Below are 20,299 nucleotides of genomic sequence, written 5' to 3'. Positions count from 1 at the left end.
AATTCATTCATAATATATAATACAGAATACATAGAAATAAGTACCATTTCGCGCCGCTTTTATGTCTTTAAAGTGCAGTATCAAAGTTGAGTACTCCTTTCAGACAATTGTCACTCTACCTTCCCTTTGAAGTTACAGTTGCCATCTAGATAATTTTGCAATTCTGTTCTGCGTGCCTATTTTGGCGGATAAAATTGTCTTGTTGAAACCTTGTTGAAAGTGGAAAACAGTAAAATAAGTCATTACAAAACTGTTTAAATTAATATTCAAATGAATGTTAGTACATATGCTGCCTTATACAACAGCTCAACGTGTAGCAAGGCCAATAAATTTTGATTTTTATCCTTTTTACTCGGAGCTGGTAGTGATCTTGTGTATTGATACAGGCAATTGTTGACCATTAAGAGTATTTTTTTTAAAACTAAATCCCCCTTCTATTTCTCTAGTGGATAACATTATATTTATGGTGACTGGTTTATTATGTAAATAGTGTTGCAAATATGATGAAATATAAATCTGTCATTGTCATAAAGCTTGGCGATAAAACACGAAGATAAACAAACTTATAATATATGTCATTTGTAGCAATTGAAACGATATGTGAGCAAACATAATACATATTTATGTTCCAACAAAGGAGATCTATTCTATTATAATAATCATATCTAGACTTCACCGATGCGGTTAACCTTTCTATTTTCGTGTTGTTGTTTTATATGTTTTGTGTCTTTCTCTATATTGTTTAAGTATCGAGCAAGCCAATCAAAAGTATCATTTAAGATGAATGACAATGACGCATACAGTTCGTGACCTTATTTATTTTTTTCAAATCTCATTTGAAGGTTTGTCAGTCGGCGATTTCGATTGTATATTGAGTCAGTTTAGCCGATCATCATCGATTGCCGTTAGCAAAATAGAACGTGCACATGCTGAAGCGAGCTCATGCAAGGATAATTTCCCGCTAAATATAGAGGTTATGGAATGAAGCTTTCTTAATTTAGAGGAGGAGTTGGGCAAAATCCACATACCCCTTACTGAACATCTGAACTGATTGACACATGTTAACATTAGTTTGCCCGTTTCATCATATTTCGGCGGGTTTATATAATGGCTTAATAATATTCCAAACTTTATGTGAAATCAGTTGTTATAGGAATGCTGTCCAGTAGAGATTTACCAACATCCTTTAGGTTATGCTTGATAAATCTACTTCCAATCCAAAAAAAAAGTAGTCATAATATAATTTTCCGTTAATCTGGCAAAATATTTAGCTTTAAAATCTTGGTTAAATTTTTATATTTACTAAGGCATCTTTATGATGGGCAGAAGCCTCTATTTTTATTCCCTAATATATATTGTTTACGGTACATAAAACGCGCTTGAAGTTATCTTGGTTTGGATGGCATTTCACTGGAATGATCAAGAAACATATTTTCCGTATTTTTCGTAAATAAAGTAAGAAAATCGAAGAAAATCACGACAGTTGATTAGCGCATAAAAGTCGCGAATTTTTGGTGTACCCGCAACTTCTTTTTGCGAAACCAAAAAAATCTCGAGTAATGAAAATGAACGCTCCCAGCCACCAAACCATTGACTTCTCATATATTTCTTTGTGTCTTGGTTAAATTTTTATATTTACTAAGGCATCTTTATGATGGGCAGAAGCCTCTATTTTTATTCCCTAATATTAATATATTGTTTACGGTACATAAAACGCGCTTGAAGTTATCTTGGTTTGGATGACATTTCACTGGAATGATCAAGAAATATATTTTCCGTATTTTTCGTAAATAAAGTAAGAAAATCGGAGAAAATCACGACAGTTGATTAGCGCATAAAAGTCGCGAATTTTTGGTGTACCCGCAACTTCTTTTTGCGAAACCAAAAAAATCTCGAGTAGTGAAAATGAACGCTCCCAGCCACCAAACCATTGACTTCTCATATATTTCTTTGTGTTATTCACCACAATATGTATACTATATAGCTTAGAGCACTCTCCGTTCATGATTGGGCATGATGTTTATTGGAATAATGTATAGCCTTTAAAAGTTGTTCCCTTCAAACAAAGTTTTTTTTCCCGAATTGTCATTCAAAAACAAACAAGATCTTCATACGACCATACTTTGACATATACTATTTAAATCGTTAATCCAAGAAATCACAACGATCATACTTGTATCTCACCGTTATATCAGTTCAGTTTTAAAATAAATTATTGTTAAGTTAATGGACTCTGGTCAATTGAATTATCTGATGCTAAATAGTGACACGATTGAAAAAGCGTTCGTGTTGGAGTCGAAAATGTTAAAATTGCAATCATTGATAGGGTCTCTAAACTCTAATCCCCGCTAAATGCTGTTTTTAATAGAACATATTTGTCCACAGATGATAAAAATTGTCTTCCACCTTCTTTTCTCTAATATGATTAAGAAGACTGAATTGCTACGATTCCGATTCTTTCAAACCCATTAAATGCCAATTAAATTCACCGTTGGCTATTATTAATATTTTAATATTTTCAAGATACGTTTCAGTTTGCCCCACCATTTTGTATTTCAATGACTAAACAGATACACGTTCTTAACGTTTAGTCTTGCTTAGTTGTTGTCGATAAAAATCTTAATAATTATAAACATAACTTTCTTTCTTTGGTTTATAGAGTTATGTCAGTGAAACAAGAAATAATTTTCATTGCTTTAAAATTCCAAGTTCAAGTCACAAACCCAATCATACAGGGCTTGGACACAATTATAATAACGTCATTTCCGAAGTGAAGTTACGCTCTCATACAAACCCCGTGCACACAAAATGTTAATATTCTAAATAAAACTTTTAGAATTCACTCGGTGAAAAATAGCGTTCTGAATAATTTATTTCTTAATATCTCACTGCTTTCGAATTGAAATTTTACCACTTATAACAGTGTTCATAGTGTCTAAGTTATAGGCCTAAAATACACCTAAAATATTAACATAAGAGCCTTTCCCAAGACATATGACTGCATTCCTCAGTTAGTAATTTTGCAATTAAGTTTGGAATAGAATGCAATATATATATATATATATATATATATATGTGTATACCATAATAGAAAAATCATTATTAACAGACATATTTAAGTGATAAAAGAGACCTGAACAAAGATCAAGTTAAAAAAAGCCTTTTCAATATCAAACATATACTAAACAAGAGACATATAGCGCTTAACAATCCATCAAAACCTGTTTGCAGAAAGAGATACAGTTTAATTTTTATGATAGATTGCTCACGTGTCATGAATGTGATATATATGTTACAAGTTTAATCCACAAAGGTGATGGAACAGCAGCTCAATATCATATCTCCAAACTACGCAAATGTTGATTGATTCAATGTATGATGGACAAATTCGCTGTAATTGTAGGATTCTAAGAAAACTTGTATTTAGCTGTTCGTATTTGTTTGACTTTCTTGAAAATCTTAAAACAAATTAGACTTTAAGTATGCTAAAAAGAACTTATTTTTTGTATTCGTTCACGAGCCTCGAAGGTGATCAAAGCAGGCACAGTTCAATACGACGTAAACATTTTAATAGAACGTATCAGGATCTCTGTTAGTAACATTTTGCGACAAAAGCGTTAATGTAAGACATATTTTTTTAACCCTTCTGAAATTATGTTGAATATTTAGTAGAGCACCCATCTAAAATTGAAATATCACCGATCCGATTTTGCGTTTTTTTGGCATGAAATATCTCTAAGGAATTTAGACCCAGTGGGTATTTGCGTTCATATGAACAGATGTATTAACTATTGATATTAAAAATGCCAAAACTTTCACATCTTTAAGATATTTCGTTCTTAGACCCAAAGTATCCACCGTGAAAGATTCTTAAATATTGTATTGCCTTTACTTTAAATCATCGAAAACTTGATTTAGAAATTAAGTTTACCTGGCACCTGAAACATATACTTGTGTTACATTGTAAGACAAACTTCTAATCAAGTAACAACTTTGTTTGTATCTGTATCCAGAAAGTCTGGATCCTCATTTAGCAGTTTATCTTAAATGCAGCAACTGCCATGACATACACATAAGATGTGATTATTGTTTGCAAAAACAGTTATACCGATGCCAACCTGAAGGATTAAAAGATCAATATTGTAAATAACATGATGTTTTTGTTCAACAATTTTTACTTATTGTTTTAATTGATGCATGTGAAAAATCACGATATCGAGCATACAATAGAACATGATGTTTTCGAAAATGTCCAGTTCAATTAGCGGGTTTGTAGAAGAAGCCATCGAAGACTCGTATCCAAGTCCTGTTGCCGGGCGAACTGTTCACACTTCATTAGTACATAGACGTATCTCTAGGAGGAACAAGTTTACATCTTGGAAGGGATGAAATCCTCCTTTAAAAGCTGCGGCAGTTCGTTGTTGCAAACAGTTTGTGTGTTGCTACTGATTGTGTTTGGCATGATCTATAACCAAACATCGCTTTTAAAATTACGATTACTTTTGAAAGTTTGCTCAAGTCAAAACATACTGTTAAAAAGAAATCACTTTGCCATAGATTTGATAGTACAAAAGTATTTTATTATTTAATATAAAAGCTTGCGACTGTCTGAATATGGACGCTTTTATGATAGATTACCTGCTGCGGAAAGACTTTGAGGTTTCTGAGACTATCAGTCACCAAGAAAGAGTAGGAGAGGACAGTATATGTAGTTATCCCGACCAGGGATTTGAGGAAGATTATAACAGTGGAAGTCTCTCTGCCGGTTCGAACGACAACCCTTCGCTGTCGCCGTCTGATAGCGGCCTTGATTCGGACAACTCTTCAGGAATCAAGAGCAACGTCGGTGTTACGTCCGTTAACGTAAGTTATATTCCTTTTATGTTTATGTTTTAGCTGTTTTGTGAAACAAGTCGGAAGCTGTCTTCAATCTTTTTCAAGTATGTTTAATGTAGATGAAACCAGTTCAGGGCTCCCTTTTGAAGTCGTTAAATGTGAAAGCGAAACCTGTCGGGATTGAAATGGACACTATGTATTATAAATAAGTATACTAGGGCCGGTCCACGACCGTATCTAAACGTGTACTTGTACACATACATTAAGACTGGCAGGTGAGTTAAAAAATCGTTTGCAGAATTGCATCGTAGGCTCGCTGATACTCGAATGAATCACTGAACTCTAGTTATGTTACATTTACACCCTATATGACAGCATTTATAAAATGAAGCCTGCATGTACAAACACCTGTTCAAATTTTGTTTCGTAGGTTCACTTATAGACTTAATATACCTTTCGACAGACCAAAGAATATTCAGTATGTATGAACTTGTTTGGGCAATGGGCATAATGATCCGAACAAAAAGTAACTTAAATAGTTCGTCCTGATATTTGCCTTCTAGTTGCCCCTGCATCAATACGTCGAGGAATAACCGTATTGAACAACCCACAAAAACATTTATGGTTTATTTCGTACCGTTGCCTTGCTCACGTTTCTTTCGTTTCACAAACAAATAATATGTTGGCAGTATGCATAAGATTGCATTGGCATGTCAGGTGTCAAGAAAAGTTATGCTTATATATTATAACATTCCCAGTAACGTGTTAACGGACTACCGTTTCCTTATTGCTATGCTTTTGAATATTATATTGAATTCAATGCTAAATAGTAAATAATTTAAGGTTTCCTATATCTTAAAGCGCCTCAAAAAAAATTAAAAAAAATAAATGGGTTTCCACCATTACGCTGCTGAACGCGAACAATACCACATATAATACCACATGCGTTTACAGAATACGATTGCATTTGTAAAATGGCTTATGTATTAGTTTATAAGAAAAGAGTGATGTTGTGCACACAAACTGGTTTAAACCCCTAGTAAATGACCCCTGAAAAAGATGTTAAAATAATACGTTATGAAAGTTATTAAGAAAACAGTCACACCACAGAGGGTCATATGACATAATAAGGACCGGGCAGTTCGTCCCCAAAATTGTAGATTGACCGAGGCCTTAGCAGAGGTTCATTCGTTTTCGGGGGCTGATTAGCCGGTCCTTATTATAACATAGCTGGTGTGTTAAATTTCATATTTTATACCAAACAATTATAATTTCATTTAATATTAGTGATTTTTTATGTGTTTTATTAAACAAAGCCAATTCTGCGAAAACAATGATTTTTCGCCGTTGTGAAATCGCAAAGCAGCACTCATCAATATATGACGTCAGCGGTCAATATAATACTTTTGGACACGTCCGGACCAGTCATAATTATAATATTGACCGCTTACGTCATAAAAGAAGGGACACGTTAATGTAAGGTACACTATAACAATATCACAGTAATCTTTCAACTGACAAATACAGTTCAATATCATATTCAAGGTTTATCGCTGATGAAAATTTGTCAATCTACGGTATTTAAAGATTTGGGCTGCATAAAAATATTTGCTAAAGGTATTAAAAGATTATTTCATTTTAAATTATGTTAATTTAATCAAGGAAATGCAAAATGTGAGACATTTAAATCTCGTTTTAGATGAATTTAATCCTACGGTTTCTTTAATAGTATTGTGATGTTATACTATTAGTTAATAATGAACATGGCAACCTGGCTATTTTCCGTTTATACATCCTATTGCGTCCAGTAAGCAGTAAACAGTGTTATTTTAACATATTGTTATAAAGACAAACCAATATATTTTCCAAAAACGGTCCCGTGGTAAGATGTTGACCTAAATTATGTTTAAAAAAAGTAAATGAATGTTCTATTCAAACATTTCTCTTTGCTGTCTGCTTTTCACTTACTGCCTCATACTGTTCCCCATAATAATGCAAAAACGCCATCAGCTTGACAAACAAAACGCATTTGGTTGTCCGGTAGTATTCATGTAAATTTACGATGTTCATAACTTTCTTTTTTGATCCATATATGGCATACCTTTCTTACATAACGTAATTCAAATTGAATGATTCTTGGAAAGCATATTGTTGAACAAAAGCTTCAATGTAAACGTCTGTGTGATTTGCACAATTAATACATTAAAAATCTACGTAGACATAGCTCGTCCGAGACTTAGGCGGCAGAACGTTAAGTTGCTGGAATATGTGGTGCCATGCGTAGTCATGGTAACTCAGATGCAAACTCACCTTTGACGTGTAAACTATCTTTAGAAATGGTACACATGTCTTTATTAAGTATTTGTACATAATTGGAGACTTTAATTATCAAATCTAAGAGATAACTTTTAATTTGACTATCACCAAAACACATATATGAAATAGTATGCAAAATAACGTACAATCATATCCATTTCCAATAACACATTGCGTCATAGGAAAATCGTGCCAACAATTTGGTGAAATGAGTTTGAAATATTTTTTTCGACAATCATGAATGATTGCGACACCGTACAAACAAAAACAAACATTAGACCAACTTAACTCCGACGCGAAATGTCACGCACATGCATTGTCGTAATTTGTTTTTGTTATTATACATTGTATATAGGAAGCAGTTGAAAACGTGAATACTTTTAAAGAGACGTCACCGGAAGTACCTCTTATTCAGCCTAATAGTGTACAGAAGCCAGAGCAGAAAAATGAAAATGATGACGAAAACGTCGATGGGAAGCCGTCCCATTCATACATTGCCCTTATCTCCATGGCAATCCTGAGCGCACGTCAGCGGAAGATGCTGCTTAGCGACATCTACCAATACATCATGGACAACTTCGAGTTCTACAACAACGATAAAAAGCCATGGAGAAACAGCATTCGTCATAACCTGAGTCTCAACGAATGCTTTGTAAAGGCTGGGAGAGCTGATAACGGTAAGATTTTGAAATATCATTAGACAACCAAAACAAATACCATGCCGAAATAAGTTCATGTATAGTTCACACTTTCTAACTGGGACAATGTTCCATCTGTACCTTACTGGGTAATATGGTTGAAATGGATGATTGCAATTTAAATTTAAGTCTACCCCCACTAAGACTTTCCTTATTCATACTAGTTGATACGCACATGACTTGTTCTGCAGGCGATGGCTCATTTTTATATGTCCAGATGTATGTACGATACACATTAAAACATGTTCTCAGAATATTTAATTCATAGGTCTTAAACATTTTGGTATGGCACAAGCTCGAGGTCACCTTTCAAGGATATTCACAGTAGGACATGGTTGTTCATGTCCAGTAGCTCATTGTTTCTTTTCAAAAGAAATAAATAAACATAGTTTGTTTGAAATGGGAATGTTTCTGTTTTATGTACTTGGCATATTAAAAGCAATTTATCAAGTATGTTGCTTTGATAGTGCGAAATCTAAATTTCATCTTAATGGATTACAACATTAACGGTTTAGACAATAACTTTGAATTGAAGTGACGAACACATTAAATAAACATTTGAATCAGGATAGAAAACAATGTCGCTGGATAAGTCATAAACCATGCTATATTTAAATTATAATTATTTATTTTTCCTCAGTCATTACTGCATTTGAGAAAAAAAGGGTTTTAAATGCGATGCACATGGTTATACTTTTAGTCAAGAAACGTTTGTTGAGTATCAGAAAGTATGAATAGCAAATGCTAATTCTAACATTTAAAGAAATGGTAATCTTATGCTAAACAGTTAACCAGAAACAATATGGGTGCTCCTCGTATCATTCTATTAAAGGTAAACAGCTTACAGTGTTATATCAAATAATGCATTTGATATTTGATTACTTTTGATTCATTTTCCGACGTTATGCTAAAGTAAAGAAGCTCTTATAATTATCATGATAACACATACTTCCGCCTGTAACGTTTAATAATATTTGTTTCGTTCCGATGACATGACGCTTTATGACTCACACTGTTCTGTGTTAAATTAGTCAAACGTGTAAACAGCGTTTATATCCGATAAACATTAAGAGTAAAATATGTATATGAAAAACTACAAAAACAAACTGATCAGTAGTCGGAAGTTTAAACATAAACTCCGTGTTATGACACAGGTTAAACGCCAAAGACATATAACACAAAAACAAATAATCATATCATTCGTTCCGAAAGCGCAATGTGTTTGCTAGCTAGTTGTTTTCTTAAAATAAGAAGTACATGCATGCCATTCGCCTCACTTGCCCTGTGCACTCCCTTTCATGGTGCATGCTATTGGCGTGTTTAAATACAGCAACAGCGCACGCTGGCTAGTCGTGAAGAACCACTACTGCTTCGCATGAATCAAACTGTAAAGGACAAATTACTTGTTTATCTTCACTATAATAACTTTTATCTTAGTATTGATTAACTGAGGGTTTGTTTTACTGGTGAGTTGTCCTTGTACACACCCTTTTAGTGTATGCTAAGGCAGTGTATAAATATAGGCACATCGCACGCTTGTCAGTCATGAAGAATCACTGTCCATTCTCGTGAGTCAAACAAACGAATAACCTGTTAACATCATGGTAACCTGCATTGCTGTTAAAATATCAGCTTTCACGTAGATGGCTCTTTCGTGTGCATGTTCCTGATATGCGATAATATAAGTTTGTCTGTTTGAGATATTATTACGTAGAATCATTATTATGCTGCATTGGTGTGTATTTTTAGCATAAATATGTTTTCTTTAGCGTAAATAACAAATATCAAACAACAAAAAACATTTCGAGGTAGGCTACTGGAAGGTTAATATAAACTCCGAAACATATTTTATGCATTTATACGTATCTATACATTTATAACTAAGTGGCAATTCTCAGATGACACTGAAAAGTATTCATGCATGAAATGTGGAATTCACCATGGATGCTATATATAAGTTTCGATGTTGCTGGCATTTAAAGATACTTCCTTGCACCAAGACATCATTTTGGCGACAAAGAGTGCAGATTGCACATTTTTTAATTTTTAGTGAATAAACAAAAATCCAGTTTTTTTTTAAACATGTTTACAAAATAACTGAAGAATGGTCCGTAATACTTCAGTTATGTTATAAAGATTCGAATTTCTGATTAACACTTTCTATTGTTTCGTACCGCTGGTGCACTTTATAGTGTATAAACTATTACCCCTACTCAACATTAGAGATTACAAAATGATTTCTACCACAGATGAACCGCAATTAAAATATGCCATGTTCATACTAACAATCATTCGTTGCAGAGTTTCTCTAAATAATCGAAAAAAAACGCTGGAGAAGACGCATTCAAGAACTATTTAAGTATCCATTATAGCTGCGTTTTTATTTGCATTGCTTGTTTCATTCACATCATACACATTAAACTGTTATTAAGCTTCATTTGACCAATCACTAGTTATGATTTATACTATGAGAGGTATTCCAAAGACGTTCAATATTATATGAATGTTTTTGAATGATATGCGTTACATAAGAAAGCGCATTAAGTGTCAGTATTGCGATACAGCATGTCCTTATCTATCAGTTTCTTAAAAATAGTTTAGCCCTTTCTATACAAGATGACCAACCGAACATTAAGAAAATTTATCATTTCAACGGGAAGCTCATGTACGTCATCAGATAACTAACTTACTTTACAGGTAAGGGAAATTTCTGGACTATTCATCCAGCCTGCATCGATGATTTTGCGCAGGGTGACTTCCGACGACGTCATGCTAGACGCAGATCGCGAAAATGTACCAAGAACCCATACTCGAGAGGAATGTACGGCTACAACGACGGATACGTTCAGATGACACAAGCACACGCCTGTTGCCCTACTTATGACAACTCGACATCACTGTACTGCATGCAGCCTCAAACATCCTTTAGTCAGATTCCATCAATGCCCTATCCTACCATACCTTACCCTGGATTCATCGGATCTACAACTTCACCAGCCAGTTTTATGACTGGTCCATGCGTAGGAGCTGGAATCGCCATGGAAAATTTGGCTCAACAACAGAGTGCTTTCGCCACCCCATACCAGTATCATCATTTGTAGCGGAATGTGTTATGGTAAGACAATGAAAAAACATTAGATTTCTTCAAATAGTAAAATTATGAAAGAAATATGTTTACTATTAGTTAGAACAAAATGCGGTTGTTTTAAACCAGTGTAAAATATATAACATAAATAAATTGGCTAACATAGCTTACTTCCAAAATTTAATCAAAATTCACAAATCATGACATTGCTCGTTAAGAAGGTTTTTTGCTTTATTAAAAATTAATCTGTACACGAATAGGTATCCTGATTCATGTTTTATATGTTTCAGGTCTACATCATGAGGACGTTTGTGGTGGGTATGCTTTCTTGTATCCCTAACTGGAAGCTGCCTTAAATTTAACTTTAATTTACATTCAATTTCATTTCTTTTGCAAAAAGCAATAACATTTTTTAGTTTTTATTTTATTTTCGCTCTTAATTTCTAGAACATTTTAAAAATGAATGATATCAATATATCAGTTCAAGTCATTATCATCATCATTAATTTTACATACTACACTTTCCAATACCTAATATAATTTGTAATGACCACCATTCGTCATATCGTTAGTCTGCGACATAATCGATTATCCTACACGTGCTAAGTAGTGCAAGTGAATTGCAACATACACAATGTATGTTCTTGATAATCTTAATCATTACTTTATACGAATACAATCCACTTTCTAAGACGTTTATTTTAAAAATAAAATTGTCACCAATCGATTGTAAACCAATTCACTCACACTGACTGTAGGTAGGTTGTGTCGTAGAAGTTTAAAGACTCTTTCAGCTTTAATTCCGGATAAATGCGCGGTAAAGGTAACAAATTTACAGTGGAAGATGTGCTTACCACTGGTTTCTTTCATCATATCGAACTCATCATCCTCATGTCTTTATCACCGTATTTGATTCATATGCATGATAGTCAATTGTTCTGATTTTTGCTTGCATGCCATATTACCGTGATGTTCCCATATGTTGTTCTGTCGGTGCCAAATATTGTGAGGTGGCATGCTTGATTATGCCATGTACAAGTACAAACACTACGGCATAGTCAAATCTGACCTGTATCCAACTGTCATTTAGGTATCTGATAGAACATATTGATAGTTATAATAGTTAGTAAAAAGGTACTTATTTTAACCTAAAGAAATATGATATATCTGTATAGCCTTATTTCCAACTCACAGTACTCAACTGGTGAAAATGCTGCCATTAGAATATAATTTAGCGCCCTTTGTTCCCGCGCACGATTATAAAATGCTTGAGTTATTGTTGTTAGCATTTTAGCGCTTGTTACAAATAATCGGCAGAGAATTATAGTTCCAAGGTGAAAAGAAATGTCTGAAGCCAAGCTTTAATATCACCAAAATACTTGAGTCATTTCTCAATTCCTATACCAGCGCATATTTCCACATAACAAGATGAACTGATTAAAAAAATTATATGCACTATTACTATTTTAAAAGAGTACTCTTTGCCTCAGATTTACTTTTTATAAAAAATATTGAACAATAATGTTTACAATTAATAACATAGGGATATGGTCTTCTGAAAGAAAAATTAATGTATAACTCTGAATGATCCCGTGATGTTTTGTGGAAACATGATTGGAGATAAAGATTGAGAAACAATTTAAGTATGTTTATGGTATTGTTGCTAGGGCCTAGTTTCACAAACAAACTTGAGGTTCGATAACATCTACGCAAGAATATTTCAGCTATCTGGTTGGACTGTTATTCTAATACAGTTTAATCGACATATAGGATTTTAGGCGGGAACTGTCGTAAAACACACGAAGTAAGACTTTTTCAGGTATCTGGTTGGATTGTAATTTCTACAGTCTAATCGAGGAATAGGATTTCAGGCGGAAGCGTACCTTCTGGTCTAAGATTTTTCGTGAAGCTAGCCCCAGTACTCTTAGTGAATTACTCTGAAATCTTTTTTTTTACTTTGAGCATGCAAATATGTCCTTTGCACTGACGAGGAATGTAAAAGTTAGAAAATTGTAAAAACATTTTACATATTTAGAAATTATAAAATATCTAATGCATGCTTAGTCAGATAAAAATATGAACAATAACAACTTAACGTGTTTAATGTTAGATTGAATGAGCGATGGTACATGGCTCAATTTCAAGAAAGAACTAAACACTTAAGCAAGCCTTATTTTATTAGCAAGAAACAACTTTTTCAATTGAGTAAAACAAAGTGAAAGAAAGATTTCAGAATATTCACTGGTGTACTACTTTAGTCATAGAAAGGATTTTCATAGCTATCGTACATGTATTATTGTCGTTTACAATTATCAGAACACCAAATAGCCGGTAACCATGAAGTGTATATACAAAATTAAATATCAAGCAAAGGTAACACTCTTAACAATAAGGGTTAAATTGTTATTTCTGATACCGAGGTATTTTCCATACAACAGTATGTGTTTGTGTAAATAACTTTAGCCCTTTCCTTAGGGAAAATGGTTGCTGGACTTCTTGTGTTAAAGTCAGGTAGTCTGTCAGTGCGAAACTGTTATATTGTATAAAGGTATTGTATTTAGCACCATTCGAAATAAAATCACAAGTCAAAGAGTCGAGTAACGAGAAAAGAAAAAGAAAACGTATGGCAACTTTTATTACGCATGCATTTTTTGTTAACCTCTAATGTGTGCATGCGTTTTCTTTTATTTCTTTCCAACTCGGCATATTTGACGAGAGAGTGTACTATGGCAAATGGTGATGATATCAAAACCTTCATCCGGTAAAACAAGTTTGCATTGTAAGACGAGTTTTAGACTTTAATCAGCAGCTTCCAGTAGCCAGTCTATTGTCAGGATACAAGACAGTAAACTCACCCCCAAACATCACTTTTCCTTTATTTCTGACAAAAATGTAAAAAAACGTGACAGGACGAAAAACAATGCCATTCGAAATGACGTTGTTCAGTGTTTGGATATATTCACCCCTGGATGTGTTAAGAATTCAGAAACAAACTATTGTGATATCATTAATGAAAGAATAAAGGAATTGTGATGGTACACGTTAAATTATAATCATCATAAATTATTATTATACCATGTCATGTGAAAACGTGTCTGTGGCAATTTTGTGCATGTGCTATTATTATTATTATTATTATTATTATTATTATTATTATTAGATTTTAATATGGCACAAAAGTGGAAACATTAGAAACATAAATCTGTTCACTTTTTGCCAATTTTTTTAGTTCTCAAAATTATAACACAATTTGTTCGAAACTTAAACAACACCTTAGCTTTAAAAGAGTACAAAAGAAACATGTTAGATGTTAATTAGAAAAAAAAATCAAATTCATTTCTTTGGCCTTTTTTCTTTACATTTTGGTTCATACGTAATCCATAACATGTACATATTAATGCTTCGGTTATAAATAAATGTTATGTTTCTGTTTCACTTATTTTAGAAAACGATTCCTCCCTCGGGTTGCTGTTTTCAAAACCAGAAGAAGTCAGATTTTCATTCTATGGGTCAATAATGTCCTCCTAATATTCTTTGTCTTCCTCATTGCATGCTATGTGTTCTGTATCTCATTGGTCATATTTACGATGGCACAGTCAGCATAGTTGCCGTTACATGCATTTAAATGAGGAAAAGCGCGCAAATAGAATGCGCGTAACTATAATGCGCGCTGAAAGAACATGCACGGCAGTTGCCAACACGAGTGTATGAAATAGATCACACTCATAGTTCATTCATTAAGTCGAGAGTATTGCATAGGTTACTTTTTAACATTGGTAATTGTATTGATAGTTTGCACGGTAGATACTATCCCTCACAAAAGCTGCCCTAACCGCAATAGATTTACATTGTTGAAAAACCTCTTCTAAAACTTGTACCAACGTACAACGATGAATAGAGTTTAACAAAATCATTAAAATGCTGTTCAGAAACAACTATACAATGTTCAGGTAACATAACCAGAACCATCTACAGCATATCGCAATATTGAACGCTATGATTTGTAAATCTATTAACAGAAGATTCGAGGTATCAGTTCAACAATACATGAATTATCAAGAAGTTGCCATCATATACAGCCGGTGATCAAGACAATCTATTAAGAACTAAAGTCGTGATTTAATTTTAGCTTCTCGGCTCCATTGTTAATTAGTTAGCGTCAAATATCTCAGATTCAAGTCTTTAATGTAAAGAAAACAGTAATGAACGGAAAACAATCGTGAAATATGTAAAATATTCCAATTGCTTTCAATAATATAAGATCCTCCTTACAATTGTATGGAACATTGCAGAAACCACGATAAAAAGCGATTTCTTTTGAGCGTTTTCTTACTCTTCATTAGGCGAATCGTACATAATAGGGACTGGTACTTCATCGTCTTGGACTACGGCTTGTGTAAGTATGTATGCAGCAACAAAAGGAGACGAGCAAACACAAAAAAGAATTGAAAGATGAGGGCAAAAAGGGGTTTGTAGAACGGGTGAAATGTGTAGCACGGTAAGATAAATCCTATTGACTTTTTTAGACACTCGTGCCAAAATGTAGACAGTATAAGACTCAAATATCCATTTATTAATTATTCATTTCAATTAATCTGAACTTGTACAATGACAAGTCTTTATATTGATTTGTTACCGTAGTGAATTCAAGTTTATGTAATAATATTGCAGGCACTGAACGCACGCGTACATCAGACAGACGAGATAAAGATTTTCAGTGGTAAGTAGTTTTGAATATTTTCTGCTTTGTAAATACGTGTTATTTTGGAACTAAAATTTGTCTAAAAATTCAAGCTAGAATTAACAATAAACAATACACAAGGCAATGAGCTAGCATGTGCAAAGCTGGAGAGTAAAATCATAATCAAATAAGAGTTCTTACATCGTACGAACGGTTAAGAAATAAAGGGTTAGATATATCAAACTGGAGATAGTTCTATGTTTTGATCGGGTGTATCAAAAAGGAAGGGACTGTTTTTAACATTTTAATTACTTCGAAAAAAAGATCTCTTTTCTTGGAATATTCTGGTAGCTGTGCCCTTTGACGCGATACCGTATCTTTACGCAAAGAGCAGGTAAAAAGTGCATGTCCGTATTAGGTACTATATGCAATTGTCTCCTGTCATTTACGTGGTTTCTTTGTAATGATCGGATCGAATATATCGAACATTCAGGAACCGTTTCTTCAAATCCTTTAACAACTGGGATTTTTTCTCTGTTAATCTATGGCTAGCATTTGGTTCATACTACACTCAAATACTCAACATTGACACGTAAATACAAGCCACCGTTTGATAGAATGATTAAATGACATATTGTGGCTTCGGTATTAGCCAACATTGCATGGAAATAAGAGCATGTCAATGGATGAAGAGGCAATTAAGGAGCACGATGGGTAATAAAATCACTGCAACCATTCGCCTAATCATAAAAACTGATAATAATTCGACCTGAATATGGCATAAGAAATGCCAACTTCGAAAAGGGAAAGAGGATATTACATGACAATTTATTTATGTATGGGGGCATGTCAGCTATTAATCGGTGATTTACATAGGAAGTGATGTAATCAAAATATAGTATGACGTTTATTCATGATTGCGACGTCATTTATGAAATACAATAGGTTATAGTCGATATCAATCTGTTAGAATCAGATCATTTAAAATATTCTTTTTTCAAACAATATGCAATTTATTATTTAACATTGACCCTTCAAAAATGTGTATATGTAGTATCCACAACGAATGTCAACGCTGATAAAAACAGCGTTCAGGAAAGGTCTTGTCGCATTACAAAACTTTTAAAGTTTGATGTAAACGTTCAAGGTAGTTCGGGAAATCGAAAACAAACAGTTTTTTGTTACTTAATCTCTGTTATCGTAAATGAAACTTATCATTGGATTTAAGAATAAAGAAGACAATTGTTTGTTTAAGTGAGTATCAAAGGCTATATTTCACAAGTGGCTCTGTCCGTTAAAAAGCAAAATATGTTTTGTCTTCCGGCTACATGTAAATGATGTTCATGCACTTGTAGGTAAAGAACCGTGAAACGGACAGCTTGGACACAAGGTCGAGTATGTGGTTCAACGAATTCCTTTTAAGGCCAGAGACGGGGTAAATATTTACAAAACTATGTTTATTTTCATTATTATATCTTACATAAAATCTGAAGACATATATAACACTTTTTTTATGTTAAGAACGGCGCTTCAACTTTTTTGAACGGTTGTTTATTCATTTAGTTTTAATACATACGCTTATGTATGAAACAAAAGGGACATGGATTTTTATTTTAAATTCTGCATTGTTAAAGCGCCAGTAAAGGAAGAGGTCAATATTTTTGTCAATAACTTAATATTTCTTCTTTTTTTTGAGAAACTAGCCATTTTACTATTACAAGCGCTGTAACAGAATCGTGAATTTGTTATAATTCTACTGCTTAAAGACTGTATTTTGATTGGAATAAAACATCCAAGTGACAGTCCTTTACTTCCCAATTGAGCATCCGTGTATGCAATATACACTTATGGATATTAAAACCAACTATAAAAACAGAATAACACACAAAATACCCATTTTATCCAAATACTTGAAATTGTCATATGACTTGTATTTCATAGACATTCGTGTGGACAACTTGGAACAGTGAACGTTGCCAACGTTATCAGATAAATGCGATTGTATGTAGTTTCATATGCATGTTAATGTCTTTAGATCGGAACTGACGTGTACTTGCATTAAACAGTTATCGGTAGCAAACATTCTAAATTGTTCAGTGAAATCAATATACAGAAAAGTAATGCGAATGCTTTAAACTTAGTTTTCTATTTTAAGGGACCCAAGAATCTGTGATTGTGCACTCGAACAGAACAACCACACCCAAGAACATCGGGTAAAAGGCTTGTAATATTATCGTATATAATTTACAAAAGATAAAATACAAACAAATAATTATATCCGCCAATGGTGCCACACGGGAAAGCAAAAACACCAAACACTGACCTACTAATTATTATAGAGCGGACACCTATATGGCGCACAATATAAGTTTATGCAATTGAAATGCATTATTATGTTAAAGTCATTTGACTCGATTGATAAAAACGAAAAATGCATATGATTTGTATTTAGATTTAAGCGATATTTTCCGCTTTTTAACTGTTTAATATGTAGCTATTAATTCGACAAACCTATATATAAAAACTAACATTTTTTTCTTTGTTATCACATCCTAGGTTTATTTTGCTTTGATCATAAAAGTCAAATGAGTTTAAAATAATAATGCATTTGCATTCGAAAACATATATTTTGATAAACCTATATTGTTCTCAATTAAACTATGTTCTTGATGTTCTTATTCCAGGTGTCAAGGAAGCTTGTCTGCACATACCAAAAGTCAGCAGAAAGTGTCTTCAACCAGTCAGGAATATTTGTCGCAATTCATAGCACGAGTTTGGAGAGAACATAATTTGTCGCCGTTGATATTGCTTGTAATAAAAGGTTTTACAGACATTAAGTATTTTCACCACCTATTATCTACGTGTTTTGTTTAATATTTCGGACATGTTAAGCTTGATACACATAATTGTTCTGCTGCAATCGTTAACTGGAAACTGTACATCTAAATATTTATTAAAATAGGTTGTGTTTGTGAATTTGATTACGATTTCCAAATATCATTGAAATGAATGAAGGACCAATTGCTTAACCAAATGCACAGGGTGTTCTTTATTTTCTGCAATGTGTTTTCTTTAGATCGCAGTCATATCAACATGATAGACTATGTTTTATTCACCATGTCCTAAATATTGAACTACTTAATAAAGGCTTATTGTTGCTAAAAATATAATCACGTTCGAAATGTGTATGGCAGTCAACTTGTTTAAAACTAAAATAAACCTAGGTGATTTTAGGAATATCAATTTTAACTTGACAGTAAACAACACTACATAGTGCAGTTACGTACGAAGTTGGCAAAATAATCAAAACCATTTTGATTTTGTTTTTATATTTATACCAGATTTATGATTTCCAAACCTTTATTAAATCCATAGATATGGGAGTATATATAGCAAATATTTGCATACATTTGATATTGTTGACATACACTATGTAACTGTGTAATTTTTAATAGTTTCTTAAGGCAAAATATTGTAGTTCCAAATATTACTTATTTTGCATAGGCAAAACATTTTGAGTTTAGCCCCTACTATTGACTTGCCAATCCGCATTAACTATGAAGTCTTATTAATTGGAAATTGCCAATATGAACACTTATTAATTGGAAATTGCCAGTCCACATTAAAACGACCCACGTATTTATTAGAAATTGCCAGTCCACATTAAAACGACCCACGTATTTATTAGAAATTGCCAGTCCACATTAAAACGACCCACGTATTTATTAGAAATTGCCAGTCCACATTAAAACGACCCACGTATTTATTAGAAATTGCCAGTCCACATTAAAACGACCCACGTATTTATTAGAAATTGCCAGTCCACATTCAATAGTTAAATTTATTTATTGGAGATATTAAGCACCAGTATGAAGAGTATTCTTGAGAAACATTATTACATGATGCCTCTTATCAGGAAAAGTAGTATCTGTAATACTATCATAAGCAACATTTGAGAATTATAAATCTAGCGAAAAACAGTTCTAATTCAAGCAATTGATTGATTGGTTGATGTACTCGAACATGGAAACCATTAATATGTGTTCAGTTTTGATGATTTTGTTCGTTGACAGAATGAATGTTTTTGTTATTTATAAAAACAAGAAACATCAGTAAATTATAAACTATTTGCACAAGAGCGTAGATATGAGTTTTCTTTTTAACATACTTCACATGAAACGTTTGAAAAATGTACTTATAGTTTCTTTAAAATATCTTTTATCCATCAAACAATCTTTGAGAAATATGTTAATTCCTTACCATTCGTCGTTTTTGTCTCATTTTATATGAAACTCAAACTACATTTTGACCTAAATTACCCATATTGATTTTAATGTGCTCGTATGACTTTTATTACCGATGGACATCCCCGTACACGATTATGCTTTGCTTTTTAATTGTAGTGCGGTAACCGACGATAAAATTGTTATATATGTTTGATCTTTTTTCATCGATGTTATCGTTTCATTATTTTTATTGACATTATTTTTTTACTCTTTTTTTATAAAATCAAATCATGCAAAATAAAAAATGAAAACTGATAATTGTGTTATTTGATGAACCATTGACAAGTGCGATGGTATGCCGCAATTTACTTTTGCAGTTGAATCATATTTCCTATTTAACTCTCCAAGAACCGGTATAACAAAGATAATTAATCACTTCTCAAAGCCTCTTCTAAAT

General features: G+C 33.0%; 1 protein-coding gene across 1 annotated transcript; it reads left to right on the top strand.

Annotated features, from left to right (window-relative positions):
• Positions 1-4,614: 4,614 nt before the first annotated feature.
• On the top strand, positions 4,615-10,951 carry LOC128226032 (forkhead box protein E3-like). Its single transcript, XM_052935930.1, has 3 exons — positions 4,615-4,863; positions 7,508-7,829; positions 10,548-10,951. Exons 1-3 carry the CDS (start codon positions 4,615-4,617, stop codon positions 10,949-10,951), a joined length of 975 nt encoding a protein of 324 aa, XP_052791890.1.
• Positions 10,952-20,299: the final 9,348 nt, after the last annotated feature.

The sequence above is a fragment of the Mya arenaria genome, chromosome 3, assembly GCF_026914265.1.
Source record: "Mya arenaria isolate MELC-2E11 chromosome 3, ASM2691426v1".
Lineage (NCBI taxonomy): Eukaryota > Metazoa > Mollusca > Bivalvia > Myida > Myidae > Mya > Mya arenaria.
This window is presented reverse-complemented; position numbering and strand designations above follow the sequence as displayed.